Source organism: Drosophila elegans, unplaced genomic scaffold, assembly GCF_018152505.1.
Source record: "Drosophila elegans isolate 14027-0461.03 unplaced genomic scaffold, ASM1815250v1 contig_814, whole genome shotgun sequence".
NCBI lineage: Eukaryota > Metazoa > Arthropoda > Insecta > Diptera > Drosophilidae > Drosophila > Drosophila elegans.
This window is the reverse complement of record NW_024546167.1, coordinates 9,746,641-9,758,794: the sequence shown is the minus strand read 5'-3', so window position 1 is coordinate 9,758,794 and position 12,154 is coordinate 9,746,641. Positions and strand designations below refer to the sequence as shown.

The window sequence follows — 12,154 nt, the reverse complement described above, 5'->3', positions numbered from 1 at the left end:
ACAAACTGGACACGCGTCCGGATTTGGTTTTTGCCTGGGATTACCCATGCCCATGCCCTTTTTATTTATACTTACATATATATATCCCTCCCCTTCTGTATGTCTGTGCCTGTTAATACAATTAAGTGTTAAATTTGTTGCTGCCTCTTTCTTGGGTTATTTGTAAGACGGGGCAAATTGTTTTATGGGCGTGCCGCTATTTACATTATAAGTAGATATGGTCAGGAGATTTTCCTGCGGCATTTCTCAATGGGGAATTCGGGGGCAAGATGGCAATCGCCTTCGTTTTCGGGCTTCGGGAGGCGAAGGTGCTCCATAATGTGGCCTGGTTTATGCACCGAAGTGTGACAATGGTATTTTCTAGACTTTTATTCCTGATCATATATTTCTTTGAACAAAAATTATTGAAATAAGTAATTATTTAACTAAATCGTATTTTAAATACATTTTTGATTAATAAAACAAATGTTTATTGAATGTTCTAGCTGAGTGATATGGCATTTTTTATTTTTGACCTTTTATTGGTGTTAGTAAACATGACCATCTGTTTTTCTACCTACTAATCGTTACTTATCCTTAGACATTAAATGAGCGATACCTGTTTATCAGTAAGAGGTCATAAAATTTCGGCAAACACATTTCTGTTTGTCATGTTCATACATGCACGATTGAACCTGTTGAAAATTAGGTTGATGTCTATTTAAAACTAAATACTTTTCTTCATTCTGAATTTTAATACAACTAAGTTGTATTATGATATTGTATATATGTATCTAGTCATTAGAGTTAATCCAGACTTCAATGTAAATCTTACATAAAATTGAATTGAATTTGTTGAAAATAATTATAGTAGTACGTAAGCTTAAGTAATAGACAATTAAGTTAAAAAAAATGAATTTAATAAACAAAAACACTTGAAGAATTATATTTAATTTTTGTATTTCATTTTTTTAAGATCAATAAAGCAAAAAAAAAGATTTTTTTCTTGTTGTTTTTAGAAGACAGAATTCATATTCTGCTATTCTTTCGTTTTCATTTGTAGCTGGCCCGAAGCATACATCTATTTCCATCGTATTATAATTTCTAATTATCCCTGACCTACGCCCACACACACGTATTCGTGATACCTCCAACTGCCAATCGCCTGCAATCTCCTGGAGTTGCAACCATTTTGCTAGCTTATTAACCATCCATCATTTTACAATATTTGTTCCAAGTTGGCTTAGAAGCATAATGCACTTTTTGCATTTTTTGGTTTAACAATAATGAGGCTGTCATCGAACACGTTTTGAGCGTACCGTAACCTCGAACCTCTTCTCCTCTTCAAACCGTCGTCATCGAACTCGTGCTGTTAGAACTCTGCTAAAGGCGTATAAGACTGGTGCTGCGAAGAAAACGCACCAGAGGGCGCCAGTTCGTGAGTTTTCGGCTGTATTCGTGTTCGTTTCGTTTTAACTATCGAAATTAAAAAAATGTAAGTTGAACAATTAAGGCAGTTTTAAGCAAAATTTAAAAGTTATTTACATTTTGCTTCATCCTAGAAGTTGAACCATTTTTTTTTTATAACAAAGTTTTCACCTTAAACATGAAAATTAAGAAATGCTTACATATAAGATAAAGGTTTCAGGATTAAGAACTATCCTCACGAGACTTTTATAAATATAATTCGGATTATAGACCTATTTTATTTCGTTGAGACACGATTTTTGAAACGATAAGATATTTGCAACCGGAAACTATATTTGGACGCGAAGTAAAACCAACCAATCAGGAAGATACTTCCGCACAGCAGAGGCTCCTGCAACATGTTTGGCCCAACATGTTCGTGGTTGCTTTACATTTCGGCTACAAACGAAAAAACTACACAGCGAATGTATCTGAAAGATACGTTCAGTCTTTTTCGACGCGAGCATTGTAACGGATCGCAGGTCACGGACGCTTGGATTAACGGTACTATTGCCCCCAGAGTCATCTGTGTGTGAGTGTGCGTGTGTGTGACCGGTCAACAACAACAAAAAATTACAAATCATAAAACTCCACCCACTAAACCCCCAAAAAACGCCACTCGCGCATGAGTGGGTTTGAAAAGTGCACTAGTGTAACAGTTGAGAATTTAAAAAAATCTATTTCGAGATGATATCAAACGAAATATGATCGAAAACAGCTGATAAACAGCCTAAAAAACAGCAGTAAGCCAAAAAAAAGTGATCTAGACAAAAGTGTTATACTAAATCGCTCTTTTAGGAAGGAAGGAAGATCTTAATCACTCAAAAGAGTCACAAAATGTAAGTGCAAGCCAGCCAGTAAAATTAAATAAAACAATAATAATTGCGGACTGTCAAAATATTTATACAAAACGTAAACAAGTGCGGCAAAAAAAAGAAATTTGTATAAATAAACAAATATTTTGTGCTAAGATAAACACGAATACCCAGACGAGGGTAACCGCCACGCCCCCAACAAGCTACCGCCCACCTCCAAAGGCAATCCTTTTTTTTCACTCCATTTTTGGGGTCAGCAAATGGAACCTATTTTTTGAGGGTTTTCCTTTGTTTTGTTTATTTTTATGTAAGCGCGAGAGATTTTCCACGCATTTTTTCTACTTTGTTTTTGGCATATTTGTTTATGCGTTGGCAAGTTTTACTTTTGCCCTTTGGGTGCGGGGAAAATGGGTTTAAAACGTGACAAATCCTTGGCGGGCATTTATCAAGCAACTTTCAATGGATTTGAATAAATTTCCAACTGTTGAAATGGTTTAATCTCAGCGAGAGTTCAGACTAAGATTGCTGTTATAATAACAGGCTTATATGTACATTTCCTTAACTGATAGGAACGATTTGTTTGGATTGACAGTACACAAAACTTTTGTTGATCATCGGCGAATGATCTTTGTTAAGTTCTCTGAACGACATATATATATTTACTGGGTGTAAAGCTGCAAATAGTAGTTAAATGGTTCATAAGTAGATCCTACCTCTAACTAAACAACTAAAATAGTTGTAATTGGTTTATCTGCATATCAATTGCAATTGTAGTAACTACTACTTAATACCACCAAATACGATTAAATGGAGTCGCATCCGTAATAGTTTATTAATTTCAGATAAAGAAAGCTTTTTGAAACTTCTTAGTAAAAAGATAAGCAAGTAAACTAAGTGCTCAATAAAGTGTCTACACACTTTAGCCCCTAAGGAATTAAGATGCTGATCCAGTCACCTGAGATGTCACCTCTAAGCCTCTTTTTCTCAACCCACTTTCCCCTTATAGTTTTCCCACTGAACACCCGCATAAACGTAAAGTTCCCCAAAAAAAGACAGAGAGAAAAATAGAGCTTAATCCTCCGACGTTGATCACTTTTTGTTAATTTGCTTTTTTCCTCTTCAGTGACTTAAAGACACGGCATTTGACCTTTTTGCCTGCCAAACAAATCCAAAATTTGTAAAACACAACGTTTAAAAGACCCCACTAAAACGAAAATATATTTCGGCCCTAATGCAGTCCAATTGTCAACGATTTAAGAGATGTCGAGGTGCGTGCCCTATTAGCCCATCCAATAAAAATTAACTCAGGTTAAGGACGTTCGGAAATCCCGGCAAAGACATAAATCTTCGAACAGGCCGCAAAGTCAAATGAAAATAGCACCAACAGAAATATTTTCATTAAGAGTGTGGAAAATATTCACCAGAGAAAATGGGAGAGAAGGGAGAGAAGAATCAACATACATCAATCTGTCAGTGGGGCCTGTCAGCTGTTTTAAGCACCCACAAAGTGCTGCTGGCCCCAAAAAGCAAAAAAAAAAGAAAAAAATAAAAACAAGAAGTTGGAGACGCCGGGCAGACATTCAATAAAGATTGAACCAGCAGAAGAAGCCGAAGAAGATAAAGCAGAGCGGTGAAAACCCCAAATGTAAATGTGAATTTTTTCGAAATGCATTTTTCGTGCGCCCCCATAAAAAATTTTTACTTTTACTCTCGCTTGTTGTTTGGTTATTGGGCAAAGTTTCTGCCTTGTATTTACTTTATGTTTCTCCTTCTTTTTTTTTTTTTTTGCTTAGCCACGCGCAAAACGTGCGCCAATCAATTCCAAACAGAACTCAAGAAAGACACAAATAAAAGCGTAGACAAAAAACCCTTAACCGTGTGAACATTTTCCACTCCCACGGCAAACAAATTAAAGCAAAGTCGAGAGAAGAAGAGCCCGCGTCAAAGTTGTGTTAAAATTAGAGACAAAAGCAATTTGTCTTTGTGCAATACTTATACCCGAAGATGTATCTTGCAGATACATTTACATCTGAGCGAAGAGCCGATGGTCTATTAAGCGAACGTGTTGATTGATTTTTATTTTCGGGAATTACACAGAAATCGACACAGTGCTCGAAAAATGTGTGTTTCCATTCCCATTCTCATTGCGGTTTTTGTTAATGAAAATTCCCTGCCGCATTCGGAAGGAAAACTCTAGATGGGAAGCAGGGGGGCTCTGCTAAATCATTCAACACTTGAGGGTTTGCTTCTCCAGTTGATTCTATTAATTACGGAACCAAACTCAAAAGTGGGTTGTCCCGTCTGCCCTGGAAATCGATTACTTATTAAGGAGTCTCGTCTGAATGGGAGCGGTTTAAATGTTTTGAATTAGGTTCTGGGGCTGTGGTAAAAATCTTAGAACCTGGCTAATATGATCTGTAAAACTGATAAACAACAAAATTATTAATTTTCATTTATGAAATATTATTAGTTTTTTTACACAAATTAAATCAATAGTTATGGCTTTATAAAATCGAACATTAAAACACCATATATTTTTGTTTGTTTTGAAAATCAATAGCAATGCGATTTTACTGTTAACAAACAAGCACTAGTGCTACTTTAGTGAGTATTGAAAGTTATTAAATTAAGATTTTTTGTATTCAATCAATAGATTTTGCCATCTTGAACACGTGCAAAAAAAGTCAATTTTGAATAAAATTGGCATGTAGAAGTTTAAAAAATACAAAGAAAGAACAGTTTAATAATTCGTTTTATTAAAAGTAGATAAATAATAATTTTTTTTACAGGAACAAAATTTTAATCTATTTTGATATATAAAGTTTATGAAAAGGTTAACTACTCCAATAAGTAAAGCAAACATTTTAAACTACTATTTTTGGGGAAACCCGAGAATCCTTTTCAAACGATTAAGGTATCAACATATATTCTTGCTTATCTATAGATCTACCTTAAGAACAAACGAGCAGTCGAAACGCCCCTTAATACTTTTCCAATTTTCCCCCCTTTGGCTCCACACTTTTTGTCAACACCTTGGCAAATAGATTTCAGTGTCGGACGAGCACTTAGACTGCTGCTTTAGCTGCTGCTTTCCCCTCGTTGCTACTGCCACTTGCAAGACCGAAAATTGATTGATTTTATTTGCACGAAAAAAGAAAAAAGGAAAAAAGTTTTCAACCAACTCTTTCGCTTCGTTTTCCACCCCCAAAAATTTTCAACGCATTTGCGGTTCGTGAAAGGGGAAAATAAAGTTGGATGAGGTGACTGTAACTGACATTTTGTGGCCAACTCATTTGCACTGTTTGAATTTTCGGCTTCCCCCTTGTCAGCCAGCTGAAGTTATGGAAAATACGCATTTTTTTACTGGTTGAAATGGAGACCTTTTCCCTTGTTAGCCAAAAACTACAACTGTACTGCGGATACCGTCTGGCCAGAAAAGTAAATTCCTCATTCATTTATGGGACGAAGATTGCTTTACATTTCCTCTGCCCCCATTTTACTGCGGTTTCTCGCCTGCATTATCGATGAGTGGGTTTTTCATTTGCAGGAATATTCACCTCAAAGCACTCGGCATAGTTGTGACTCCATTTTCATTTCGCATTTCCAGGCTGCAGCTGTGAAAAGCAAAAATTGTCATGAATAAATGATGGCCAAGACGATGATGACGATGACGGCGATGACGACGATATTACGGGCCAAAAAGTGAAGTCTCACAAAAATATATTTTACACAGAAAAATCGTATTTTCCCGTGCTCTGTTCTCCATTTTTCTGCAAATTTATGGCATATTCCCAATTGAGATGGCCTCGGCCCAAGTTTAATAAAACCTCTGTTTCTCGTTCTCCAGTAAAATTTGTTAAGAAATATATTCTTCTCTCGCATTTCTCACCGACAATTAATTTAAGCTTTCTACTCTCCATGGAAAATCGGTATGGAATTTATTGTAAATATAAAACTCACAAATTCAATGAAAAATTGATGTATAAAGTGGCCAGGGCCAGAATTGATTGAAATTGACTTAATGTAAATATTTCTATTTGTTATTTCAGCAGCTCCATGTTAATATTGAAATGACTTCGGAAGTTTGCAGCCTTTGTTGGTTGTTTATAACCATAAGTTAATTTATATATGTAAGAAGTATCATTTTAATTAAAACAACAAAGAAAGATGCTTAACTCAAAAAAAAACGTCCATTTACTATTATCACATTGACTCAATAAATATTTAAATCCACCATATTTACATTACCTTGCGGAATTAGAAACATTTGACATACGCGCTGCAAAATTACCATATCAATGAATTTTTTATGGGTAAACAATAAATAAAACAAAGTGATCCATTTCATGTAACATATAATAAAAAAAATGAAATGTGAATATTGTGTTATTTCGAGGAACAATATTACTTTTAAATCCCAATAAATATGCATAAATGAAATCAAACATTGGACGTCAGCGAATTGTATCGAACAAATGGGAAATTTCTATATATATATATATGTATATGGCGAATTTACAAGCGAAAAATATTTATATGGCCCGATTGATTGACAGTCAAATTAGCGGCAAACAAATGGCGAGAAGCCAAGGCAAATAATTTTAAAATTCATGCGATGTGTATATATGTATTGATGACATATATACACTTTGCGCATATATGGCATATCAATCAAATAAATTATGGCATTGTGTAAGGCAAATTACGGCAAATGGGCGATCCACTAGATGCAAATCAATATGTGCAGCAGGCAATCATTCAACTCGTTCTCTCGTCAGTCAATCAAACGATGGCCATTGCTGGAAAGGGGGTTTATCCAACAGCCTCAAGTGGCTGCTACGGGCATAAACAAGCCAGTGGAAACTCTTTTCGCTTTTCCGATTGTTCCTTTCTTGTATTTTTTTTGAATTGGCGCCGGCGTCACTGCAACCTAATTTCCCATTTATCGAACACTTTTCGGAACTGGCGCTTTGGCAAATATGGCAATCATATGCTGCTACCAACGAATTGAATGTTTACACGGTGGGCGGCCGAAGGGGGAGGGGCTCGAAAAGGAGGCGCACACGCATCATCACTCATACGTCACGTTGCCTGACTTGTTTATCAAATTGGGCGGGCCTCGGAAGGGGCGCCTAATAAAAGATACAAATGAAAGCTCATCGAACGAATTGGAAATGCTCTGGGCTGGAAATAAGCAGTCAATTGAAATTGGCTTTTTTTCAGCTATCAAACTTTGTGCATAGTGTTGACATTTATTGGTTAGTTTTAATTGAGTGCAATTGGTTATCTACTGACCCGACAACTAATATGTATAAATACATATTATCTTTTTAATAAAACCAATAGAAAACTAAATAAAGTCTTTCAATCAGTAACTACATAAATCAAATCAAGAATTAAATATTATTTAATGGTATTGCCGAATTTGTTCCTAAATGTATGAATTATATTTATATCTTGATTTTCATCGCTTAACCAGAATAACCCTTTTGCATAGGGTATTCTCCAAAGATCTCGCTTTACGATGGGGCATCTGAAAGTACGTGCCACATGCCTCATGTTTCATTCCTCATGCCTCGTGGCTCAATTCAATTGCAGCCCAATTGACGTTTGCATAAATATTCCCTTTCGACTCAGTTTTTGCCTTTTTTATGGCCGGCTCTCGGCCAGAGTTTGCACAGTTTATAAATTCTGTAAGTTTACCCCCGCCACTCGGATTTTTATGCTGCCTGTTGATTTTTTATGGCACTCGATGCGTGTTGCTCTTTAGCACAAAACAAACAAATTAAAGCGCACAAACTGCTGCATTTTGTTGTTTATAAATTTCGATTCCATTCGTTGCTGTATTTGTTGTTCCCAGTTTAATGGTCGAGCGGAGATTTCTCAAATGCTGCCGAAGGGGGATTCTTCGCCCGGGTTGTTTATGAAGTTTTGAAATCGATTTGGCAACGCGGCAAGTGGCCCTCCCACACAAACGTAATAAATTCTAAAAAAACAGATTCCTCTTTATTTGGGCTCGCAATGGAATTTCTCCGATTCTAAATTTATCTTAAAACTTCTATTGTTATTTATTGTCCGGACTTATTAATTAATTTCCATCATCGTAATATTGTTGGTTTTTATTTGAGAAATTCGATCTGACTTCCATCAAGTCAAGTGGTTCAGTGGGTGAAACGAATTAAGTGCTGCCATTATGGGTTAATTTTCATTTGCAACTGTTTGGGAACAGAACTTAATAAACAGAAAGTAATTTGTTAAATTACATGAGTTCATTATCAAAAATATTAAATATTCAAATATAATACGTTTGTGCTTATGATTGCCTAAAATTTGTGATAAAATTTAGCAACAAACCACTTAACCCCAAATAATGGCAGACTTAATCTACACACCGAAATTTTGAAAATTTTTTGTCAGGTAATTTGAAGACTTTTGCTACATCAGTTATTCCCACCTCATCAGCTACTTGGCCAAAAACCAAAATTCAATTACCCCAAAACGCTTGGGGCAATGAAATTGTAACCTGAGCTAAGGTTGAAGAGAAACCGAAAAACAAAACATTTTTTGGCATATGCTAGACTTTCATTCGAAAATGGGGCGGGTATTGGGAAAGTCAATCACTCAAAAGGGAACGGTAATTGATAACTTTTCAATTTTCCATAGCCAAGGGCAAAATGGCATGAATGTGGAGACCTAGCAACATTTCATTCCCCACAGAATTTTCTCACATTTCACTTGCAATGGTCCCAAAACAACTAAAAAGCCAATGAATCACAATCGGAAAAGTGAAAGTTTTTCGAGTATCATTCCGTTATTTTCCACTTGCAGGGCTTTTGCTTTTGCTTGTGCAGAAATCAGACCTTAATGTCCATTTGTCAAAATGAAAAATACACTTTATGTTGTTTCCAGGCTTTTTACTCACTTTTCTATTGATTTAAAATTTCAATTTCAATTTTACTTTTTGTTTGCAAATTTTACAATCTTATTACTAATAGTTAGTACTGTTGTGGGATTTGATTCCCCTGAACTCTAATATCTACTGGTTTTTTCGATTACACTGTTCCGCCACTTAACGACAAAATTATGCAAATCAAGCTCCCGAAAAAAAATGTGAGTCTCGCAAGGTTAAAGATAAAATTGTGGTTGTAATGCACTGCAAGAAAAGACTCCACTGATGTTTTAAATATATAAATACATTCTCTAAACTAAAAGTACAGTCTGACAATGAACTAAAAATATTTATATATTATATATATTAATAAGGTTCAGCAGTGTCTTTTAAATGTAATTCCAAATGAAATAAAACCTTCTAATTTAGATAAATATAAACATTTTTGATATACTTTGTATAACTTATTTGTATAAAATTTGATAGTAAAACCCCAAGAATAAGGACCCAAACTCCACTTTTACCCACATTTGGGGTCACTAAGGACTCAGCTGAGTTAGGGTATCGCTGACAGGGTGACATACGAGCAGCACTCCCAACCTGAGCCACATGAACCACCTGAACCACCTGAACCGGCGGAGGAAACCCAACAACAGGCTGGGGACTCGTCTCAGTCACTTGCGACAGTATCGCATTTGCTTTGAAATTAGTTTGCCGGCACAACCGAAAAAAAGGAGCGAGGAGCGAAAGGAAAATGAGACGTGTGTGACTATGCAAGGGCTCCGTTTTGTGCACCTGTCGAGGGGGCGGGAAATCCACCTGCAAATGGGTGTGGTGTGGGGAGGGGTGGAGAGAGGGTGGTTGCCCCTGGCAGTCGCTCCTTGTTGACTTGTTTACGGTGCCAGCGAATAGATACAAAGCAAACGGATGGGGGAACAGATATACAAGGACACACAAGATACACGGATATGCAAGTCACATTATAGTCGGAATATAGTCACAGTCTAGTTGGAGTTTAGTTCAGTGGAATTGCCCAAGCCTACATCTGCATGCGAACACTTTCTGACAGTCATTCGAGGCTCTAATTTATTTGATTTTATTCTATCCGCACCATAAATGTCTTCTGCATTTGTCAATCAAAAAGTTTTAGTGACCCACATTAGATTTTTATATAAAACTTCGTGTCAGAGATTTTAGATATTTATTTTTGCATGACACATTGCCACGAATTTCTATCACAAGTTAAAAGACTTGGATTTTTGGTCTGTCTGCATAAGTTTTATAAAACTGTATAAATTATTGAATTTAAATGGTTTTGAAATGTTAGTCTAAAAGTACGGACTTTAAATTTAAATAATTAGTAGCCAAAATCAATGGGATTTTATCAGACCTTAGCCGAAAGGTGTTTAGATCTTAAATGAAGATAATAAGATTTTAAAATAAATGACAATTTGCTTCTGATGAAATTTGATAAAGTAAAAAACTAGTAGCCACTAGAAGAACTTAAATACAAAATGTATATAATACCAAACCAATAGCCAACAGTAAGGTTTTAAGCTGAACTAAATTATTGAGTTAAGCGGGATCGTAAATTCCCTTTCAAGAGTAAAACTTCAAGGAAAGACTTAAACTTCTCGGGAAATAAGCAACAATTGCCGTAGTGACATCATTCCTTCACAGTTAAAGAATTTGCATTCATGATCAAGTTTATCTCATCTTATCCCTCAGTCAATCAAGGGCATTCATTCATCATCGGCTGTCTCATCTCCAGCCAATTGATCAATACTCCCCTTTCCCCACCGAGACCTTCAATTATCTATCAATTAGAGACACCAAAGAGGAAAGAGGGAGAAAGAGGAAAGGCTGGGCTTTCCATTTAGAACGGAAATTATTCATGACTTCCATGGAAAACCGAAAAACAAAGAGGCTAGAGGGACACGGAAAAAATCAAATTCGAGAAGAAAGCAAAGAAGATAAATGACCAACAATTAGTCACACCTACGATGACAATCATTGAACGATTTGAGGGGGAATAGGTGGGCTTAGGTTTACCCATGGCTCCAAATCGAATTCGAATTCCCCCCGGTTCCAGGGTCAGACAATGGCCACAGTAATGAAAATTTAGCAGGCCCAAAACACAAAACCGGGCTTAATTGCCAAGAGGAGGGGAAATGAACTGAGGGTGGCCAAAAAGTGCATGTGTAGTTTTGATTAGCGTCAGGTGCCGTGTCAATCGGCAATTTGTGGCCCGCCCCTTGGAAAATGGCATTTGAATGATGACAGCGAACCGGTGACTGGTAGCAGGGAATGGGTAACAGGTAACAGATCACAGGTGACAGCTGGTGTTCTTCCGCCCGTGGCACTTGTCACTGCTATTGTTTCCCTGGGCCGAGCCCACCGCACCGCACCACACACACCCTCTTCCCAAAAATGTCTATATTATGCTCGGCCAAACAAGCAAACAAATTGCTGCCTTCTGTTCAGTCGCTTATAGTGACTGACTCACGGGCGTGTCTGGAGCAATAAATAATTATTTACATATTTATTTTTTACCTTCTTCCATTGCAGTTATCAAACGGAGCACAGTCACAGAAGAGAGTCGAAACGAAAATCAGACAGAAATCAACAACCAACATGTTTGGCCCTCTCAATTTGCTGGCCGCTCTGTTTTTCATCGGCACACTGAAAGGTGAGTAAAATCAACTCAAATTGCACAAGCTTTTTTATTCATGCACAGAGAAAAATGAGGTTTTCAAAGAATTTTAAGTCTCCAATCTCATTTACACAAATATTTTCTGACTTTGTAGAAACATTATATATATATAATGATCTCTTAAAAATGGACTTAAACATCACATAAATACATTTTTTATCAGGACTAAAATTGGACTAATATGCATTTTAAATATTATGTTTAACAAATTTGCATAATCTTTATTTTACTCTATAATTTCCCTTCGTGTATTCAAATTCGTTAAAGCTCTCCGATTCCATGACCAAATGT

General features: G+C 36.3%; 1 protein-coding gene across 2 annotated transcripts in view; it reads left to right on the top strand.

Annotated features, from left to right (window-relative positions):
• The first annotated feature begins 1,901 nt into the window (after window positions 1–1,901).
• LOC108150472 overlaps window positions 1,902–12,154 on the top strand; it is an 82,323-nt gene continuing 72,070 nt past the window's right edge. For both annotated transcript variants that reach the window (XM_017278666.2, XM_017278665.2), the window contains exons 1-2: window positions 1,902–2,285; window positions 11,719–11,839. In XM_017278666.2, the coding sequence (XP_017134155.1) occupies window positions 11,785–11,839 (55 nt within the window). In that variant the 5' untranslated portion in view covers window positions 1,902–2,285; window positions 11,719–11,784. The remainder of the gene's footprint in view (window positions 2,286–11,718; window positions 11,840–12,154) is intronic.